Genomic DNA, 21877 nt, shown 5'->3' with positions numbered 1-21877 from the left:
TCTTTAATAATTAATATGAACTAATGGGTATCAATGTATTAATACATTGATATAAAAATAAAGAGTTATCATAAATCTATACTTGTTTAATTTATTTTAGTAGATATAGGCTAATCTTAATAGAATATGATCTCATAGTCAAACATCACATCACATCTTAGATAGTATTTTTTTTAAAAAAATCAAAAATGAAATATGTGTTTTTTTTTTTGATTTCATTATTTGTTTGATTATTAGATTCATCTTTAGTCAGACTTGATTAATTTTTTTTTAAACTTATCAATTAATAATCTTCAAATAAATCAACAATAACCTTTGTCTTAAAAAAAAAAACTTAATCAAAAAAAAAAAAAAAAAATAGAAATATTTTAAAATTTATAAATAAGTAATGACTTAAGTTAAAAGTCAATTTTATTCAAAATAATAATATCATACAACTCAACCACTGTACTACTAATAAAAAGAGAAAAAATTTGGGAGGGTGGTGTTCAAATTAAAAAATTTTAATAACTTCTCTATTTTCATAATCCACATTTATATTAATATTTTCAATTATTAAATTTCAAAATAGATAAGTTAGAAGAACCAATTTATTAGACAGATAGATTAGATAGATTATATTAGATTAGATTAGATCGATTAGATAGATATTTGATTTGATTCTTCATAACTTAATATATATATATATATATAGATAAAACAAATATTTAAAAATAGAAACCAAACAAACAACAACAACAACAACAACATTGAAATAATCAATTAATTTGTCATGGATATTCCTGTTGTATCTACAGCGACAACATCAGTATCGAGCGGAGTGACATCAAATGGACACCATTCACTTTCATTATCATCTTCATCTGTAACGACTTCTTCGACACCTTCTTCATCTTCAACCAACAACAATACTGCTGGTAGCAGTGGTAGTATGAGTAATAGTAGCAATAGCAATAGCAATAGCAATATTAGTAGTAATAATAATACAACAGCAACAACAGCAACAATATCTTCAAGTAATGGAGGTAATAGCAATGGTAATGGCAATGGTAGTGGTAGTAGTGGTGTAGGAACGGATAGTGAACAACAAGATGAACAACTAAAAAACAATAGTAATAGTAATAGCAATAATAATAATAATAATGGATCTGGTTCAAGTTCGAAAGCAAAGAAAATTACAATCTCTTCTTATGCCTCTTCTAATCAACACTCTACTACTACACCGATGAATGCACAGAAGCAATTGGAAGATACACTGTCTTGTCCTATCTGTCTCGATATCATCAAAGAACCATTCATTACGAAATGCGGTCATTCTTTCTGTTACCAATGTATTCTAGTACAACTATCGAAGCAATCATCATGTCCCTTATGCATGCATTTCCTCTCTAGAGATCAGATATTTCCTAATTTTGCATGTAAGTAATAATAATAATAATAATATCAAACATTCATTTATCTAACATTAATAACAATAATAATAACAATAACAATAACAATAACAACAACAATAATAACAATATTTTAGTGAATAAATTTGTAGAGACAATGTCACAAACCAGTCATTTAGTATCGACTCCACCAGTTAAACAACTTCAACATACTTTATTATCAACTGAATCTATATCAATCAATGGTAAGTTGTTTTATAAAACAAAAAGGTTAGTAAATCTTGTATTAAATTTGCTTGCTTGTTTTTATTTTATTTAATCTATAGATATCAATAGTATGGTAGCAGCATTGTTGGAAAAGAAGAAATTGATTGAACTACAAGATCAACAGGTTGAACTTGATATTCTTTTGGATTTCCTTGTAAAGACAAAGTCACAGAAGATGGAAGCATACAGATTGTTAAAGAAACAGATATCGTTATTGGATCACGATATCGATAGTATAGAATGTCAACAAAAAGATTCATCAACAATTTCATCATCAATATCATCATCAAGTAATAATATTAATAATAATAACAACAACAATAATAGTAGTAATAGTAATAATAATAATAATAATAATAGTAATAGTAGTTTTAATAATAATAATAATAATAGTAATAGTAATAATAATAATAATAATGAAAATGAATCAATTTTGAATAATGTAAATATAAGTGATGTTAGTAAAGAGCATTTAAAGGAGGGTAGTGTCAGTAGTAGTATTAATAATGGATCAAATGATAGTTTAAGTTCATCGACAACATCGACGACAACAACGACGACGACAACGACAAGTTCATCATCATCAGATAAGTCAGGATCATCATCATCATCATCATCATCGAAAAAAGATAAACCAAATACAATGTTGAATAAGAAAAGAAAGATAGATACTCATTTAGATGATTTACAATCATGTTATTTCTCTGCATATGGTAAGAATAATTGATAAATGTTCATGAAACTATGACAAATCAATCTAACTAATGTTTGTTTAAATTTAAAACAATAATCTTATACACTTTTAGATCAAGAACCGGAACCACCATTGGAATCAAATACAGAATCGAATCAACCGAAAAAACTTGGAAAAGGACTGTTGAGTTTCTCGAGGAATCTCTCAAAGTTTACGCGATACAACGATTTCCGTGTGATAACAACACTAAAGTATGGCGATTTGAATAATACTTCATCGATCGTTTCCAGTATAGAGTTTGATAAGGACGATGAGTTCTTTGCGACAGCCGGTGTCACCAAGAAGATCAAGGTGTTTGAGTATGCACAGTTGAACATTCGTGATCACGTCGATATTCACGTGCCGATAAAGGAGATGACCTGTCGCTCGAAGATCAGTTGTCTCAGTTGGAACACCTACATCAAGTCGCAGATTGCCAGCTCCGACTACGAGGGTATCATCACGCTGTGGGACGTCAACACCGGCCAGGATGTAATGTCGATGGAGGAGCACGAGAAGCGTGTGTGGAGTGTCGACTTTTCGCGGACCGACCCAACGCAGCTTGCCAGTGGTTCGGATGATACGCGCGTCAAACTGTGGTCGACAACATCGAAGCGCGCCATCACAACCATAGAGAGCAAAGCAAACATCTGTTGTGTAAAGTTCAATCCTAGCTCGTCGCATCTCATTGCATTCGGTTCGGCCGACCACCACATTCACTACTACGATCTTCGTCACCCGAAGGAGCCGCTCTCCATTTTCAAGGGTCACCGCAAAGCAGTCAGTTACGTCAAGTTTATGAATCGTGAGGAAATCATATCGGCATCGACAGACTCCACGTTGAAACTGTGGAATGTCAATCAAAATGAATGTGTTCGGACCTACGTAGGTCACGCCAACGAGAAGAACTTTGTTGGTCTGACAGTGAGCGGTGACTATATTTGTTGTGGAAGTGAGAACAACGGTGTATATACATATTACAAAACATTATCAAAACCAATTGTAACTCATAGATTCGGTGCAAATTCTGGAAGTGTATGTTTACTATATTATAATTATTACTTTTTTTTTTTTATCAATATATTTATTAACTTAATGTTATTATTATTTATTAATGAAAATTTAGGGAGAAGAAACAGATGATGATGGATCACAGTTTGTAAGCTCAGTATGTTGGAAGAAGGATTCAAATATATTGTTAGCAGCAAACAGTCAAGGAAATATTAAAGTCCTAGAATTATATTAATAACAATTTATTATTTAAAAAAAAAAAAACAAAAAACAAAAACAAAAACCTATATAATACACAAAATAGATATCTAATTTATAATTTTAAAATTCATCTCTTTTTATTTTATAAGTTTTTAAATAACATATGTTGATAAAGATGAAATTAAGATGTTGTTACAATGTCAATTGTTGTCAAAGGATCCTTTTGCTCACATTTCATTTATTTTGGAATAACATCATGCCACTATGTTATTACATTTGTAAACAAAATTAAAAAAAGGAATAGTAAGATATACAACAAAAAGTTTAATGTTAATTAATTTGTTTGATTTTGAATTTGATTTGTTTATTGAGTTTTTTTGGCAAGTTTGAGTAACATTCCTCATTGAATACTAATCTTTTGAGGTTTCTCTTTCTTCTCTGGTTTTGGAATGCAGATATCCAAGACACCGTCCGCGAATTTAGCTGAGATATCGGAGGTCTTGCAATTCTCTGGCACTGCAAAAGTTCTCTGGAACTTTCCATAGGATCTCTCGACACGATGGAATTTCTCGCCTTCCTCCTTCTTCTCTTGAGTACGCTCACCGGAGATTGTTAAACGGCCATCGGCAACGTCGAGATTGATGGCATCCTTCTTGACACCTGGTAACTCGCAATGAATCATCATTCCGTTGGCATTCTCTGTGACATCGACACATGGCTTCCACAATTGCGATTTGTTGTTCCACATCTCCATATCTCTATCGGAGAAACCAGTTTCCATGAATGGATCCCAAACCTCATTACCTCTTCTCATTGACCATGGGTGGAAATGTGTTAAAGACATCTCTTAATAAAAATTATTATTAAATTATTTAATGAAATAAATTATAATTATAATTAATATATTTGTTTTGTTTTAATTGAATTTGAATATTTGAATATTAAATTATAAACTTTTTGAATAAGAATATTATACATTTTTCCTTTAATTCTTATTCCTTAATTGTTTTTAATTTGAGCCAAACAATCTATTTTTTTCTTAAAAAGGTAAAAATGAACTCACCCTTCAAATAAATTTAAAATTCATTTATTGGTTTGATTTTTAAAAGTCAAAATATAATATACATTTAGGGTGATAAAGAAAAAGGAATTTGGTATCAGATTCTTATAAATAAAACATTTATATCTGTTTTTAGATAATTTTTTTAAAAAATAATAAATACTAAATTTATTATTTATTTTAATTTTATTATTTTTTTTAAAAATTTTATTTATCTCTATTTTTTTTGTACATTTTTAATTTTTTTTGTATTTATATTTGATTGTTTTTTAAATTTGAATTGTTTAAGATATTTGTTGGTAAAACTAAGTAGAGTAGACACATTGAGAATGAAATCATTAAAAAGAAAGTTGCATTGAGTGTTGGTGTCATTGTGGTTGAAGAGTTGGTAGAACAATATCTAGAGACTGATGTACTGGCAGATCTGCTAATATGTTGTTGGAATTTCGGAGTTCTATCTGTAGTTGAGAAATCAAATTGTGAATTCTCTCTACCGAATCCATTCTTAATGGATTTATTATCAATATTTTCGTTTAAACATTGATATTCTTGTGGTTTATTATTATAATCTATATTTTAATAAAATAATTTTATATTAGAAATTTGTCTTTTTTTATATATTTTATTATTAAACTTACCATTATTTAATTTTATAAAAATTGTTAGTAAAATAATTAAAACTAAAAAATCTAGTTTTAAAGAAAACTTCATTTTTTTTTAATTCGATATAAATTTATTTTATAGTTGTCTATTTAACTTGATAAATAGATTTAACTACAAAATTATAATTTATTATTATTTACAAAAAAAAAAACTTGAAGATAGGTATTAAAACTCAAATATATATAGTATTTAAAATATTTTACATTAATATTATTTTTATATTTCTTTTGATTATAATTAATAAGTTGTTTTAAATTTCAAACTATTGATTTTGATTAAGATTTTTTAAAAAACAATGGAATTTTAATTTTAATTGTATTTGTATTTGTAGTAGTGATAACAGATAATTTGTAATGGTATTTTTATATGTTTGAAATCTAAAGATTGAATGATATTAAAAAATTTTTTGAAACATTTTAATTTATAGTTTTCTGAATTAGGAACTGAAATCAGAATTAATAAAGGAAAGTATTATGTGTCCGTATATCATTATGATTTTTCATTTGCTGTTGTATAAGAGAATGCTAGCATTATCCGTACCAAAACGACGTTCTAATCATAATGATATCATCATTTTCTCTTTTGTCATCTAAAAATATTTATTATAAATTTAATGAAAACACACTACCCATACTATTGAGAAGTGCCAGTTAAACACTTGTTTGATAATAAACCATTGTTCCTTTTCATCGATGAGGTATCTAGAATATTGACTATTAATCTTCAAATTCTTCACGATTCATTGTTGTTTTATTTTGTTGCCAAGAGAAATGTCCACTGGACAAACCGTCGAAAATCATAGAAGATCTCACAATGGTATTCGATGATTGGTTGATTGTAAACATTTTTTGAATGTTGTTATTGAACTATTTTCCTCTATTATTGAAAATACCAATACCATCGATAGAAGGACCACCCTTTTTCTCTTCTAAATTTTCTATTTAAAACAAAACTTTCCCTTTGATGAATTTAATATTAAATTATTTTTCAATTTAAAAATTATAAAAAGTTGTTTTTTTTTAGTTTTTCAACTTCCTAAAATGAATCGATAAGATGTCACCAGGTGATAACATCATAATTTTTAATATTATAGTTGGACTGGTGGTTTTCGAAGGTCATAGACAAACATTTTGAAAAACAAAGGTCAGATCCAAGAAATACAAATAAGTGTTGACATCATTTTTAAATTCACCAATTGGGAAACACCCAGGAAGTTTTCAAATTTTCTTTGTCATTTCATTGTGGATAGGACAAAATTCGGAAAAATAAATTCGATTTTCTCAAGAATCAAATTGTGTTTGGAAAAGTAACTATCAATAATATTAGAGCCAACTGAAAATCTTGAAAAACAAATTTTTATTTTTAAATCAACCAATTTGTTGTTGTTTAGTTTTTTTTTTGTTATTTGTTTTGTCTTTTTTTTTTTTAAATGAACTTCCTTCAATTTGGGTTTGGTTTTGTTTTTTTGTTCTTTTACTTTAATGTTTTAAGTAAATCAATTTTAATATTCAAATAATAAAAATAAAATTTAAATTTCTTTTAATTTCGTAAAAATTAAGGAGTACAAGAAAATTATTTATTTATTTATTTTAGAAAAAATTAGAAATTAATTATTTAAAACCCTTTGATTTTAATAATGATTTAAAAGTAAACAAAAAAAAAAAAAGATAAATCTTAAATTTTTAGATTGTCGAGTAGGAAAAAAGCAATAAAAGAAAAATAACTTTTTGTATTTTCTGATTTTTTATTTTTCATATTTTTTAAAGTTTTAAATAATTTCAAACTTTTAATAGTTTTAATTCAAAACACCAACAAGTTTATCATTATATTTGCTTAACGTTTATATCAATATCATTAATTAATTAACTTGAGTTTAAAAATAACTTGTTATTATAGTTTGTTTTGTTTTGTATCCTTTTTATTGTTTAAATTTATCATAACTATAACAAAAAATAAAAATAAAAATAAAAATAGTAGTAGTAGTATTATTATAATATAAAAACAATATAAAAAGAGTGTGGTGTATATACATTATATTTATATAAATTGATAGATATCTCTATTCTATTCTATTCTATTCTAATCTATCTATTCTTTAAAAAAAATATCAATAAAAAAAACAACAAAAAAGTAATCATTTATTTAAATTGTTTTATTCGAGTGAAGTGAAATGTCATATAAACGAATCAATGGAGTGGATGAAAGTGATAACCGAAAGAAAAGAAGAAACGATGATTTCGATGCCTTTGATTCGATCATAGGTGATATGCATAAATCTAAAGAGGCAACAACACAAGGGTAATATTATCATCATTCTTTGTTTTAATACTACTATCTATTTCTTTACTACAACTATTACTTCTTCTTAACAATGAGTGTTTACTTAATTCTATTCTTACATCTTTATATATATATATATTATGATTAATCTTTATTAATAATAATAATATTAATAATAATAATACTATATATAGTAAGACGGCAAGATCTACATTCTCATCGGAAGCTGTCATTAAGAAGATCATCGATCTGACAAAGGAGAACGATGTGATGAACTTGGAGGTGGAGGCGAGAATCGGAAGGTTGACGTCGGAGTTCAAGTCTGGTGTGATTCAAGAGGATTTCAATACGTTGTACAGCGCGATGCGATCAAAGTTTGGTGAGCCGACCAAGGTGACAGAGACTGATCACATCTTTGACGACTATCGTATTGTGTTTTGCGAGGACACTCAGAAGGTGCTGCGAAAAGAGTCGAAAGTCGATAAGAATACCTTCAACTTGCCCACCAACTTGATCTACGACATTAGGATATCGGTGTCGATCGAACAGCAACTGCCGGTGCCGATCTACTTGCCCGAGGGCAACCGACCACGTCGTTACAAGACACGTTATACATTCACCGACAAACAATGGAAGATCGATCTCACACAGGTTATAAACTACACACCCGGTGTAGAAACACAGGTATCCAGTCTCGAAGTCGAAGTGGAGTTACTACCAAACGCAATCGAAGGTTGTACAAATGTAGATAATTTAAAATCATTATTAAATAGATTCCTAAATGAAGTAAGTTTGTTTGATGATGATGATTAGACAATATAGATTGGATAAAAGTTTTTGTTAATAATAATCTTGTTTATCTATCTATCTATTATTTAGGCAAAGAGCTTGATATCTATGATTCAACCAAAACAAACATTATCATTCCCAGATGTAGAAATGGAAAAAGTTAGTAATTTTCAAGAGATTATGGATTTAAAAGTGAGTAGCAAACATATAGTCAATCAAAACATGAGAATTTCATAGGTTGTTATTAACAAGCTGTTTTGATCAATTTAGAAAACATTGTTTCAATTTATGCCTGGATCGAATGAGAATAAACAAGATACATTCCCAGGTTCGATGCCTATAAATTTCGGAAAGAAATACTTTAGCCATGTACAAGCGAATGACTACTATGTATCAGAGAAGACCGATGGTGTGCGATACCTACTTCTGATAGCGAAAGACAATGTATATTTAGTAGATAGAAAGTTTGATTTTTATAGTGTTAAATTTGAGTATGTAGAGTATATAGTGTAGTATTTGGATTTCTATCAAAACAAACAGACAATATTAATCAAAAAAATAATTATAATTATAACAAAATATAGTAAACTTATAGAAATATATGGAAATGATACATTGATGGATGGTGAAATGATTAGACAACTACGAACAAAGAAACCAATATTTTTAGTATTCGACTTGCTGTCGTGTCGTGGTGTTTGTGTTGCTGGTAAGGATCTATCTGGTCGTATCGAAGCAATCAGAAATTCGATTACAGGTCCTTTCATGCACAAAGTTGAGAATCAACATCATCAAACGCCTCTACCATTTTTGATATGGGGAAAGAACTTCTTTAACAAAACTCAAATCGAAAGTGTATTCAAATCAATTAAACAGTAAGTAATATAAACAATATTAGGTTATTTCTTCTTTTCTAATCAGAAAACAAAACAAAACAAAACAACAGGAGAGGAGAAGATAGACAATATGTTGATCATAAAAGAGAACATAATACAGATGGTATCATTTTCACACCGAATACACCATATACACCTTATACACAGAACGATTTATTCAAGTGGAAATATCTGGACAAGTGGACTATCGATTTTAAGATTATGGACAAGGGTCAGAAGGGATGGTATCTCACTTGCATTGGAAATGGAAATAGCGACGTTGAGATTCGATCGTTGAACTTCTCGCGTGACGACATTGAGAATCTGCAGCGTGATTTTAAACGTGCACGTGATCCAAACACTGTGATTGTGGAATGCTCTTTCCAGCCAAACACTGGCAAGTGGAAATATCATATGGTGCGTGCCGATAAGTTCAAAGCCAACTATATTTCGATTGTCATGGATACGATGGAATCGATTGCCGAAGCTATCTCATCGGAGGAACTGCAGTATCGTATTCCACTGAAGCACGAAGCCGACACTTGGGACTACGAGATCCAAAAGATGAGAGCAGCAATGCTACAGAACCTCAAGAACAAGAAGAAGGCTGGTAATTCATCGTCGTCGTCGTCGTCATCGAGTTCCTCTTTGTCGTCAAACAACACCTCGCATAGCAGGCCACCCAACAGCAACAACAGCAGCGCCAATCATCAACATTCTGGCCAACGACCAAATAACAACAATAGCAACAGCAGCAGCAGCAATAATAATAACAATCAAACCAACTCTGCATACTACCAAGGTAGTAATTTCGAAGGTGATCCATTTGGAACTGACGAAGATATCGAACCATTCCAACATGATGGACAACCAATTTTCGAAGATACCACATATGATAGAGAGGATGATCTTGATGGTGAAGGTGATGATGAATAAATAAATCAACCAAAAAAAAAAGAAAAAAGTTTTAATAACATTAACTATAGTTAATTAACGACCAAAAAACAAATAAATAAGTTTAACAAATTTGTTCTCCATCCTAATAAAGATGGTTGAAACGATCAACTCATCAACCAAAATAAACTCTTTTTTTTCAAACAAATCACAAATAACAATCGATTGAGTAAATTTTAACCAAATCAAATTTAAATAATAATATTTTAATTGTTTTATTTTGTTTTTAGCTGAAATTTGTTATTATAACTAAAATGTTTTTGGAAGATCTTCAAGAAGATATAATTCTTTACTCCAAATTTATTTTTATTTGATTTTTTTTTTTTATAATTTGGAATCATTACCAATTCGTTGTTGGAAGTTCCTCAGGATAATATAGTTGTTCATCTATAGTTGCTACATAGGTTCCAATGATATCCCAAATAACAGAATCTCCCCATGATGAAAATACGGCAATGAAATCGAATCTGGTTACGTTTTGAACAGAAAGAGAAACAATTGTCGATGATTCTTTGCTGTTTGAAAGAGTATTGAGTGAAATAGCAACTTTAGGTGGAACCAGGAAACTAGATTCAAAGGATACTTTTTGTTTGAACTCTCTGACAACACCATTTGCAGCTGGTGTCCAAAAAATTGGAGCTAATGAACGAACAGTTCCTGATTGAGTCAATTTGATAGGGAAATAAATTACTTCCATAATCATAGATGGCTTGTCACCAACCCATTTAATTGGTTGAACTTTGATACTTCTACCATAGACATTGACAGAACTATGGTAGGTATTGTAAAGATAGATAATTTTGAAATAGTCAAAGGTAGTGTGATTAAGACCAGTCTCAACGATTCCAAATTCTTTGTAATCGATTCCATTCAATGAGTGAGATACTTTGAGTTGGGTGACATATCCAGAGTTTTTGTTATTGGTTTCATTAAAGTAATCATAACCCCTGGGAATTCTAACTCCAATTCCATGGAAATGTTTGATATCGTCGGAACCAGCAACAACAGTTGGAGATCTATCATTATCTGCAGGAGTCCAGCCATTCCAGGAGTCTTCACAGATTGACATTGAATTATATATTAGAAACTTGAATAAACTACATTTAACAGTCCACCACTGATGGCACCTCTGATCCAAGCATTGGATTTACTTATAGATACTAAAACAATAATTAAAATAGATAATGTTTTCATTTTGAATATTTAGTTGAATTTGTTATAGATTGATAAGAATGGATTATCCATCTTTGATCAATGAGCTTAAATAGTTATTTAAAAAATATTTACTTTTACTTTTTTGTTAATTTTTACAAATCTAAACAAACTCTTCATTGAAGAGTTTTAAATATACTATTAGTATAAAATGTCAATCAATTTTTGGGAAAATGTCAAAAAAAGGATTATTGATAAAATAGCATTAATAGGTTGTTCGAAAAATAACATTCCAAAAAAAAATGGCACAATTCGTTGAAAAAAATTACATACATTCATTAGATTGATTAATCTATTGTTTGCAGATAGGCTATTGCTAAAATGAATAAGATCATTTTAGTTGAGGTTGATGTGAATAAGAACATGAATTTAAAAGAGTCCTATAAATTTTGTAGAATAACCTTTCATCTTTGAGATTTCCGACGCTTTAGGTATATCGATGACGGCCAGTCATTTAACTAATCCGTTAAGAGGCGCAAAGGCAAAGGTTGTACGGTCTGCCTACTTTTTTAATATTTAAAAAAATCACAAAAATTGATCAAAATTTTCAGATTCGTTTCGTTTTTTTTTTTTTTAAAATTAAGAAATTTATTTTATTTTATTTTTTTGACCCACCTATAATTATTTTGTTTTTTTATTATTCTTTATTATTTTTGTTATATTATTAGATATATAATTACTATTAGTATTAGGATATGGATGGTGTAAACTCTGGTGCGAATGTAGGTGAGAGGTCGACTGCCTCTGCCGCCGTCAAGATGATGTTGAGAATGGGTTGGTCCGGTAAAGGTCTCGGTGCCAACGAAGAGGGAAACGTCGAGAACATCAAAGTGAAGAAGAAGGCCGACAACAGAGGTATCGGTAGAGAACTCGGTGTCTCATACACTAGAAACTGGGAGAGAACCAACGAAGACTTTGATAATATATTGGAACGACTCAACCGTGAGAGAATGGAGGCAGCCAACAACAGCAACAACAACAAGAAAGACAAAAACAAATCTAAATCATCAAAGACTGAAAAGAAAGAATCAAAGAAGAGAAAGAGCACCAAGTCAAACAGTGACGATGAATCCGAAGCCGAAACAGAGCAGATCGCAAAGAAGAATAGACAATCGATGTTTGTAAAGTCATCGACCGAAGAGAAGTTGGAGATATCCGACAGTGAAAATAAGAGAGATAAAGCTAGTGATTCTGACTCTGATAGTAGTAGCAGTGACAGTGACAGTGATAATGACAACAATAAGAAAAAGAAGAAAGATAGCTCTGATTCAAGCTCCGATTCAGATAGCAGCAGCAAAAGTAGTAGTTCATCAGACAGCAGTGAAAGCGAGAGTGATGATTCGGCCAAAACCAAAACTAAAAAAGTTAAATCTGATTCAGATAAAGGTGATTCGGAATCAGATAGTGATAGTGATAGTAGTAAGAGCAGTAAAAGTAGTAGCTCAGACTCAGATAGTAGCAGTAGTGATAGCGATAGTAGTAGCTCAGATTCTGACAGCAGTAGCAGTAGCAGTAGCAGTAGCGATAGCAGTTCAGACTCTGATAGCAGTGAGAGTGAAAGTGAAGATGAAGCACCCAAGAAGAAACCAACTACATGGGTTGCACAAACAAGGTAATTAATTATGATAAAAAAAAACAACAAACTAAATTTTTACTAATTCTAATTAATCTACGATGTTTAGATATCATAAATTAATTAAAGCAAAGTCAGTTTCAAACTATAGTGAAGAGGATTTAAGAGCGATCTTGGGTTACAGACCAAACCAAGATAAGAGAGGTGTTGTAGAGAAAAAGAAAGTAGAAAGCAGCGACGATGACAGTAGCAGCAGTGAAGATGAAAAGCCTAAACAAAAATCAGTTTCTAAAGATAATAACAACAATAAGAAACCAGGTTTTACTAAATCATCTACAATGTACTTTGATGAATAAAATAAAATAAAATAAAATAAAAATATTTAAATACAATGATTGATTTTTGTTTGTTAAACAATTGTTATAATATTTATAAACCTAAATTTATTGATCTAAGTAATAGGTTGAGTTATTTCAGTTGTGTTGTAATATTAATCGGGCATAAGAGAAAAAGAAAAAGAAAATCGTGGAAGAGGGTGGATTTTTGAAACTGATGATTTGTTGTTGTTCGACAATCCCAAATGTTGTGTTGTTGTTGTTTGTTGTTTGTTGTAATTGTAATAAAAATATTATTATAATGGTACATCTGAAATTCATTAATGAAATAGAAATAGTTTGTTAGACTAATTGTACTCATTTGTGATATCATTGACTATCATTATTAGTATACTACTACTTACTTGAGAATACAAATACTTTATCATTTTCATGTAAAATTGTGGTTGGATGTGGACATGTAAAAATATAGGGGAGTGGAGCACCCATAGGGTCTTTGGATCTGAATAGTCCGACCACCAGGATGTTCTTTTGTTGCAAAAAGTTTTTCATTAGTTCACCGTAGGTTCGGCCGTGGTACATCGAGGGAATCTTGAGCATGCGCGAGTAGCACTTGGAGTCTTCGTTGGTCATTTGGTTGCTCAGACCGAGACTATGGTGATTCTGGTAGAGTCCGTTGACTCCGAATGCCAATTCCTTGGCGATCGTTGTGATGTCGTCGTTGTAGTGCGCCTGCACCATGAGACTGTCGAGCACGGTGTACGTGTTGACACGTCCGCTGGCGTAGTGTGGCGTGTAGAAGAACTCGGGTTTGATATCACGGTTCTTGTTGGTCTGCAAGTAGGATTGCAGCTTGGAACCACCCAAGTTCTTCATGTTCTTCTCGAGGAAACGGATGTTGGGTTCGTGTATCAGCTCGGTGATGATCTTGGCGGTGTTGTTCACCTTGACGATATCGACGTACGACATCAGCGTGAAGGAATCGATTTGTGTGGTGTCACATTGGTCGTATGGATTGGAGGTGATAATGATAGTTTCGGCGCTTCTTGCACTACATTTGTTGAGATCGTTCTGATTCGATGCCGATCCCTTGATGAATGCAATCAGTGGGAGTGTCTTGACGGTGTCGTACCACGACTCGTCTTCCGGTTCCTCTTTGTAGAGTACGACAATCGGTTGTACTCTTCCGCTGTAGGAGTTGGATGCTTTGATTGAAGTGACATAGGGCAGTCTAATGTGATGCAAGAGCAACTCCAAACCTTTCATTGACTTGGTGACGATCAACATGTGTTTCTTCATCTCACGCGATCCGTCTTTGGTCTGGTTGTATTTACCGTGGAGTGTAAAGGTGAGTAGCGAATGCTTGTCAATGATAAACTTGATTCTCTCTTGGATCTTATCGATCTTTGGATCGTTTGTCTTTTGTTGCGAGACGTCAGAGAGTAGCGCAATCCAGTCACCTCCGTACTCGGTGAGACACAAATTCTTGACTAGATCCTTCTGTGTGAACTCTTCGACTTCCTCTTTCAACTCGAACAACTCCTGGTCGGCAAGCTCGGTGATTGGCTTCTTATGTTGAGCGCTCAGCTGGTTCGTCACATAACGTTGTTTGGTCTGTTGGTTGGCAGTCTTTGAGCTTGCAGTTCCTCTGATGAAAGTGGACAGCGATTCGTTGATGACCAACTGATTCTCTTGTTGGACGTGCTGGTCGTCGTGATTGTTGAGCAAATGCAGATCGGGTACGGTCAGCTTGTTAAAGAATTTCGCAATCTTGTAGGTGAAGGTACTACGTCGATCGGATTGATCCGCCAACATGTCTTTAGAGGTGGTGCTCGACTTGAAATAGGTATGTGAAATGACAGCCATACTCATATTCTTGGTGATAACAGTGGCGCCCGATGGATTGAGATAGAATTTTCCACGACCTGCAACACCTTCCGTTGGAATGAACAAACCAATCAGTAAACTTCCATTTCCATAATACATAGATAAGATTACATCTGTCAATGTTTCACCAACCAAGAAATCTGGTACTTTTAATACGAAAATTGAATTATTACATCCATAATCTAAAAGACATATTTATAAAATCGATTGATTTGTAAGTAATTTAAAATTATTTGTTTGGCTCATTAGTTGTCACTTACAATATTCAGTTAACCATTTAACTTGAACGATATTTGGAATATTTCTAGAGGTGAAAAGATTGGAGAAGAAAACGTTGTAACCCGGACAGATGATGGATTGTGCTAGGATGGCACCTCTGAATTCCTCCATACAAATGGTACCTTTGAGGAACGGTGCTTTGTTTTTGTTTTTGGAAGACACAAGATTCGAGAATACATTGAGATTCTTGTTCATCGATTTCACAGCGTACGAACACAGCACGTTGTCAGTGTCACCGCGGTTCCACGAGGGTGGCATAGCAATGAAACAGGCATCGGCTTTCATCAACTTGGTTCTCTCGAGATCCTGTTCGAATAGCGGTGATCCCTGCAGATAGATAATACGCTTCTTATAGAAAGGATGTAGTAGCAACGATTTCAATTTATCGTCGGGTGGATTCGGACATAGTAGAACGACCTCCTTCTTCAGACGACCGTGTCGCTCATGATAGAACTCCGAGAGAAAATCCATGAAATGTGAAAATGAGAATTCACCACAATAGAAAACATGTCCTGTAACACCTGTTGACGATAAGTTTCTTAAGAACGCTATATAATAGTATAGTGATATTTAGTTAATACATGTACTAACTATGTAATTACTTGATATTAAATGTCAATCGAAACATACGTGAATCTTGTTGTAACTTTTCCATTAGTTTTGAAACGTGATAGGGAATCAATACACCTGCACCAATTGAGAGTGCCAATGTGATGGTGACTTGACCGAGTGCAGTAGATGGATAGATATCACCATAACCTACAGTTGCCAATGTCACCACTAAAAAGTAAACAGTTTGATGAAACTTTAATGGTTTACCACTTGGTACTGAACTTGGATTAGCTATAAAACAGTTATTGTTATCAATTTCAACAACAAAAATGTTAGTTTTTTCATCATCTAAAACTATCTATCTAATCTAATCTATCTAATCTATCTGTCTTTTCTCCAAGAAACATACTCTCAATATTCATATAGAAACCTGCTAATACAATAATAAATGTAAATACAACAATGAATGCTTTAAATGTGTATTTTGTCACCTCTATAGAAAAACAAGATTAGTAAAGTTAAGTTAATCTAAGTAATGTATTCAACTATTGTATTGTATTGTATTCATACCATTTTTGAAATAATGTAACACTCTTGATAATCTCAAAATACGAATAACACGTAATACACGTAGGAATTGAAATGATTGAAGTATCTCATGTAGATGTCCTGTTGCAATATCGATAAACAATGGTAATATAGTAACTAAATCGACCAATGAGAAAAATGAATATAAATATCTTAATCTGTGGGTGTTGATATGAATGAATTGAATGAGTGAGTAAGTATTATTGATGATTTGGTTCAATTTGAATGAATGTCAAGATAGATAGATAGTTTACTTGTCTTTGGTAATAAAGAAATCTAATATCCAATGTAACGAAAAGAATATCATGAGCGATATTTCCAAACCTATGTACCAGTTTCGCGGATCTTCGGTGTCGATGTACGTTCCAAAGATGAACAAACCGATCGAGAACACCGAGAAGAATACCTGTGCGAATTCAATGAATTCACCGAGATGTGTGTACGCCAGGTAGATCTCTGCTTTCGCACGAAGCGACACCTTGAGTTTCTTGCGATGTGCATCACGTCGTCGGTTAAAGATACGCAGAACAACGATGATCAGCGACATCACAAAGAGGAACGCCAGCAAAGTAATACCAAGCCTCAAGACATTGTTCCAAATTAACTTTGGTCCTAACGGTCCAGTCATAATTTAGTCTTTGTCTGTTTTTTTTTTTCTTTTCTTTCTTTCTTTATTCTCAACACAATAGTTTTTGTTATCTTTAACAATGGTGTTGTGTTTTGTTGTTGATATCGCTGTTGCTATTGCTACTGCTGCTTATTTATATATATATATATATATAGGTAGTATAATTAAACTACCTATTGATCCGGAGAATGATGATAATAAACGAAAATAACAAAAAAAGAATGAATGAACGAGACGAGATAATAAAAAAAAAGAGAAGATAAGAGAAGATAAGAAGAGAAAAGAGAAGAAGAGATAAAAAAAAAGAAGAAAAAAAAAAAAAAAGAAAGAATAAAACAAATAATCAGGGAAAATAAAAAAAAAGAGATAAGAAGAGATAGATAAATTTAATGTTTAATAATCAAAAGTTCTTTTTTAAAAGTTTAATTGTAATGAATAATAGTATATGAAAAAAAAGGATCTTTTTTTCTTTTTGTAATTACTACTTTTAAAAAATCTGTACCAAATGTTTTATCTATGATTATCTGTTCTGTTTTGGTACCTAAACCTTATCGTTATCGTTATCGTTTATCAAACAAAACAAACCACAACTAACACTTTTCTTGATTGTAAAAAAAAATGAAAGAGAGATTTATGTGTGAATAAATACATATAAATAAATAATGTAAAAGAAAAAGTTTGTGGAATACAAAATTTTTGTTTTTTTATATATAAATCTACCCCATTATTCACACACCTCTCCCTTTGTTGGTGCAAAGAAATCAAAAAAAAAAAAAAAAAAAAAAAAAAACTTATTTAAAAATAAAATGAAAAATCAAATCTCGTTGTAGTTTTTGACTGTTGGTTTGGTTTTCAAAGTCATTGCATTGCAATCACTTAATCTATTTTAAAATAAGTGTGCAATTACATTTATATTTACATGTTTTTTTTATTATTGTTTCGTTTCGTTTCGTTTCGTTTTGATTTGGAATCGGATCGGATAATTATAATTATATTTGTAAAACTATAGTGTAATAGTTGATGCCATTGCTAATGAAACTTGTCTGACACCTTTTTCTACTATTTGTGGTTTGTATCCACCTTCGAGTACACCAATCACCGGTATACCGTTGGTGGCAGCTGATTCACATACTGTTTGAATGAATTGACCATATCCATTGGCGGTGAATTCAAATCCTTCATCATCGCCAGCACACGAATCGAATCCAATGCTGAATAATATAAGATTCGGTTGATGTGAGTTGACGGCTGACAGTACTTCACCCAATACCTGATCACCTAGATAGACGTGGTCACCGGCTGACGAATCGATCAACGATACATTGATTGCCACAGTATTATCGAATGACTCTCTAACCTGCCAGCTTCTTCCTTGTAGTCTTGCCATCGTTCTAATCTCTTGTCCTCTGGCACCATAGACGTCCACAAGCAATATATTATCGTCGCCTTTAATGCAATCGCTGGTTCCACCACTCAGATGAATATCCAAATCTACAATCAACACTCGCTTATTGAGTTTCTTCGATGCAGTTAATGCAGCGATTGCAACGTTATTCAGTATTCCATTGCCACTTGATTTCTCTCTGGTACAATGATGTCCTGGTGGTCTAACAACTGCCAAACCTCTAAGTAATAAACTTTGAGTAGTGGAGTTATCGTTTTGCCCTCCAACCATTGAAAGTAATTCCAATAGAGAACCAGCTGCTGCACGAGCTGCATATGTTGTTGTCACAGGGTTGACTCCACAATTTGGGAAATGTTTTGGTTCAGCAATCTTTTCGCCATTCTCCAGTCTTTTAAATTCCGCTAGGAACTCTGCCGAGTGTGCCAATAGAATATCTTGATCTGAGGCAAGTCTATCGTTTACGAAATCCGATAATAAAGGTATATCGTTTGAATCTCTGAGATCTGGTTGCACTTTAGTGATTGATTCGAGGGCAGATTCCAAACGAGCAGGAGATTCTATATGACCTTCACTTAAACAATGAGCAATCATTGCCGTTGCAGAAGCACCATTAGGTCTTGGTGCAAAATACATTATAGTAACCAACAAAGAATGTAATATGTTAAAATTTGAATTGGAGATTGAGTCTGTCAAAACAATTAATTGTTGAACATTGTTACGCCTTTTGTAATATAAAAAACAAAGCAAATCAAAACTTGTTTGTTCAAATTTATTCTACGAGAATTTTTGGAGAATGAATCTAGATTCATCGTTTTTGGCTTCATAAAAATTAGATATAAAAAAATAAATATTTAATTCCAGATCAAGCTATAACCAATTTCACAATTATTTATAATTATAAACTGAAATACCTGAGAAATTTTAAGTTTGTTCCGACAATATTGGTATTAAAACCAAAAAATAAAAATAAATTATCATTGTAATAATCAATTTAAAACAAATCTCAATGTTTGATTGTGGGTGGTTATGAAGAATTAAATTTTCATTTTATTTGAAATTTAATTTAATTTGGTGTTTTTTTGATTGGTGAGACTTCAAAAGATCAACTTTTCAAAGTGAAATCACTTAATTGAATGATACAATAATAATTTAAAAAAGAAAATGGATGACCTTTTTAAATCTATTATTAAAAATCAATATATAAGATCAATTATATATAGCCAAATAAAATTGATTCATCGGCGTATGTTTGGATTACAATGCAGAACTTTTGTTTGGAAAGAGTTAATCACTGATGAATATCAACTTGCATATCATGGTTATTTCGATATACTTAGACAATTAAAAGAGGAGAATAAGAAGAATAGCAGTAATAGTTCTGCAATATCAAACTATTTAAATGTTTTAACAAAAGCTGTTGTTATTAGAGGTAATTTGGAGTTTCTTCAATATCTTGTGGAGCGTGGAGAGTTTCTCGATGGAAATGAACTTAGTTTCGCAGTGGAACACGGACATTTTCACATTGTCGAATATCTCTTGCAGCTGGATCCATCGGTTTGTAAACATAAGTGGTTGCGATCACTTTGGATGTGTTCACAGTTTGGATATTCTAAGCTATTCATCAGGATACTCAAACTGCAAGGATTGTCAGCGCCTAGTAATTTTATATCGATATGTCAAGTCGCATTGGAAAACGGACACAAAGAACTTGGTATGTGGATCTTCCAGAATCTTAGACCGCCTATAAGAGCGGAGATGGTTGAGGCAGCCATCAAATTGAATGACTTTCAGTTGCTTGAGAAAATATCAATACGTAACACCCATATACCGGCATCGTTTGCACGAATCGCTGCCCGACTAGGAAATATCGAAATCCTGGAACATCTCTACAAGCGAAACAAACGATGTTTGAATTCATCGGTTGTTGACGCAGCGTTGGAAGCCAACCAAAAAGAAACGTTCTACTATTTGATCAGGGAGAAGAGAATACGCTATGGAAAGCACACGTTTCAACTTATTGCTGCCAACGGTGACTTGGAGATGTTGAAAGAGCTGGGTGGCGCTAAACAACAGTTCTGTGGAAAGTTGGCGTTCTCCAGTGCAGCGGAAAACAACCATATGCACATCTTGGAGTATATCAACGGAAAAGACAGTAGAATTCATTGTCTACCGAGTTCACTCTTGAAAGTGATAGAAAGAGGACATACCGATGTCTATCGATTCCTTCTGGAGCGTCAGCCCTCGATTTTCAATAGGAAACTACTCGACAGACTGGCGGCAATCGGTGATCGTTTTATGGATGAACTGTCACACCTTGTTTTGACATTGAAAGTGGTGCCATCCCCGCTTGCCTTTGAAAATGCAGTGGTCAACAATCAATTCGAAACTATTCTGTTCCTCTATGACCATACAGTGATTCGTCCGGAAATAGTTTGCATGAGGACAGCGGTGAAGCTCCATCACACTCATATCGCTCGATGGCTGAACGACAACTGCTTCGGTATGGAATTCCCGTCGATTATCGAACCGAATCCCTACAATCCCGAACCGTATTTCAATCTGCTAATGATCTATATGGAGGTGGGAATGACTATCTATTCAATGGATCTCGCTATTGCATTTGTTTATTGTTTGGTTTTCTTTAGATTCGAGTTGATCGAGCAAATTCTAGCTTATGGCGACAACGCCAGTTTGTTGGATGACGTTCCATTCGTCAAGGAGCTAACAAAGTATGTGTTCAATCATTATTTCGAGAGGTTTCAATGGAAATCCTTCGAGTATTTCATTAGGAAATTTAAAATGGCTCGAGAAAACCTAGCTATTTTGGAGCATCATCTCACCCGAAACACTTTCATGAAATCGATTGCCAATAATCAACTGGAGATATGTCATCTTCTATTTACATTGGCCGAACGTCCTAAAACACTATTAACACATATCATGGCAGAGAGATCACTTCCATTCCTCAAATATATCCATGAACATCTTCGTCTTAGAGATTTAGAAGAGCTTTCCAACAAATTGAAGATTAAAGATCACGAAATGCAAGCGTTTATTGAATACATTAAAAAAAATAAATATTTCAATACCAATGATAATTAAAATATCATTAGCTAACTAACTAGCTAACTAACAATCAAAGAATGAATGAATGAATATTATTGTTATTAATTATCTATTGATTTATTTGTATT

General features: G+C 32.3%; 9 protein-coding genes across 9 annotated transcripts; 4 read left to right on the top strand and 5 right to left on the bottom strand.

Annotated features, from left to right (window-relative positions):
* Positions 1–772: 772 nt before the first annotated feature.
* On the top strand, positions 773–3637 carry PPL_07418 (uncharacterized protein; the record flags this gene model as incomplete). The annotated part of the gene is made up of 5 exons (XM_020578253.1): positions 773–1418; positions 1529–1636; positions 1718–2371; positions 2465–3426; positions 3518–3637. 5 exons carry the CDS (start codon positions 773–775, stop codon positions 3635–3637), a joined length of 2490 nt encoding a protein of 829 aa, XP_020431848.1.
* Positions 3638–4003: 366 nt separating this feature from the next.
* PPL_07417 (Hsp20/alpha crystallin family protein) lies at positions 4004–4447 on the bottom strand (the record flags this gene model as incomplete). Its single annotated transcript, XM_020578252.1, has 1 exon — positions 4004–4447. The coding sequence occupies one exon, from the start codon at positions 4445–4447 to the stop codon at positions 4004–4006; it is 444 nt and encodes a 147-aa protein (XP_020431847.1).
* Positions 4448–4915: 468 nt separating this feature from the next.
* PPL_07416 (uncharacterized protein) lies at positions 4916–5374 on the bottom strand (the record flags this gene model as incomplete). Its single annotated transcript, XM_020578251.1, has 2 exons — positions 4916–5232; positions 5302–5374. 2 exons carry the CDS (start codon positions 5372–5374, stop codon positions 4916–4918), a joined length of 390 nt encoding a protein of 129 aa, XP_020431846.1.
* A 2122-nt stretch (positions 5375–7496) lies between these two features.
* PPL_07415 (uncharacterized protein) lies at positions 7497–10206 on the top strand (the record flags this gene model as incomplete). Its single annotated transcript, XM_020578250.1, has 6 exons — positions 7497–7624; positions 7801–8392; positions 8486–8587; positions 8666–8886; positions 8980–9270; positions 9342–10206. 6 exons carry the CDS (start codon positions 7497–7499, stop codon positions 10204–10206), a joined length of 2199 nt encoding a protein of 732 aa, XP_020431845.1.
* Positions 10207–10564: 358 nt separating this feature from the next.
* On the bottom strand, positions 10565–11293 carry PPL_07414 (H-type lectin domain-containing protein; the record flags this gene model as incomplete). The annotated part of the gene is made up of 1 exon (XM_020578249.1): positions 10565–11293. The coding sequence occupies one exon, from the start codon at positions 11291–11293 to the stop codon at positions 10565–10567; it is 729 nt and encodes a 242-aa protein (XP_020431844.1).
* A 582-nt stretch (positions 11294–11875) lies between these two features.
* Positions 11876–13365, top strand: PPL_07413 (uncharacterized protein; the record flags this gene model as incomplete). Its single annotated transcript, XM_020578248.1, has 3 exons — positions 11876–11926; positions 12129–13048; positions 13161–13365. The coding sequence occupies 3 exons, from the start codon at positions 11876–11878 to the stop codon at positions 13363–13365; spliced, it is 1176 nt and encodes a 391-aa protein (XP_020431843.1).
* A 326-nt stretch (positions 13366–13691) lies between these two features.
* On the bottom strand, positions 13692–18003 carry potA (calcium-activated BK potassium channel; the record flags this gene model as incomplete). Its single annotated transcript, XM_020578247.1, has 8 exons — positions 13692–13720; positions 13749–15413; positions 15492–16058; positions 16141–16353; positions 16472–16555; positions 16633–16808; positions 17173–17292; positions 17999–18003. 8 exons carry the CDS (start codon positions 18001–18003, stop codon positions 13692–13694), a joined length of 2859 nt encoding a protein of 952 aa, XP_020431842.1.
* A 278-nt stretch (positions 18004–18281) lies between these two features.
* PPL_07411 (uncharacterized protein) lies at positions 18282–19316 on the bottom strand (the record flags this gene model as incomplete). Its single annotated transcript, XM_020578246.1, has 1 exon — positions 18282–19316. The coding sequence occupies one exon, from the start codon at positions 19314–19316 to the stop codon at positions 18282–18284; it is 1035 nt and encodes a 344-aa protein (XP_020431841.1).
* A 528-nt stretch (positions 19317–19844) lies between these two features.
* PPL_07410 (uncharacterized protein) lies at positions 19845–21785 on the top strand (the record flags this gene model as incomplete). Its single annotated transcript, XM_020578245.1, has 1 exon — positions 19845–21785. The coding sequence occupies one exon, from the start codon at positions 19845–19847 to the stop codon at positions 21783–21785; it is 1941 nt and encodes a 646-aa protein (XP_020431840.1).
* Positions 21786–21877: the final 92 nt, after the last annotated feature.

This window comes from Heterostelium album, assembly GCF_000004825.1.
Source record: "Heterostelium album PN500 unplaced genomic scaffold PPL_scaffold7, whole genome shotgun sequence".
NCBI classification, from domain to species: domain Eukaryota; phylum Evosea; class Eumycetozoa; order Acytosteliales; family Acytosteliaceae; genus Heterostelium; species Heterostelium album.
Note: the sequence above shows the minus strand (reverse complement) of the source record. Positions and strands in the feature narration are given on the sequence as shown.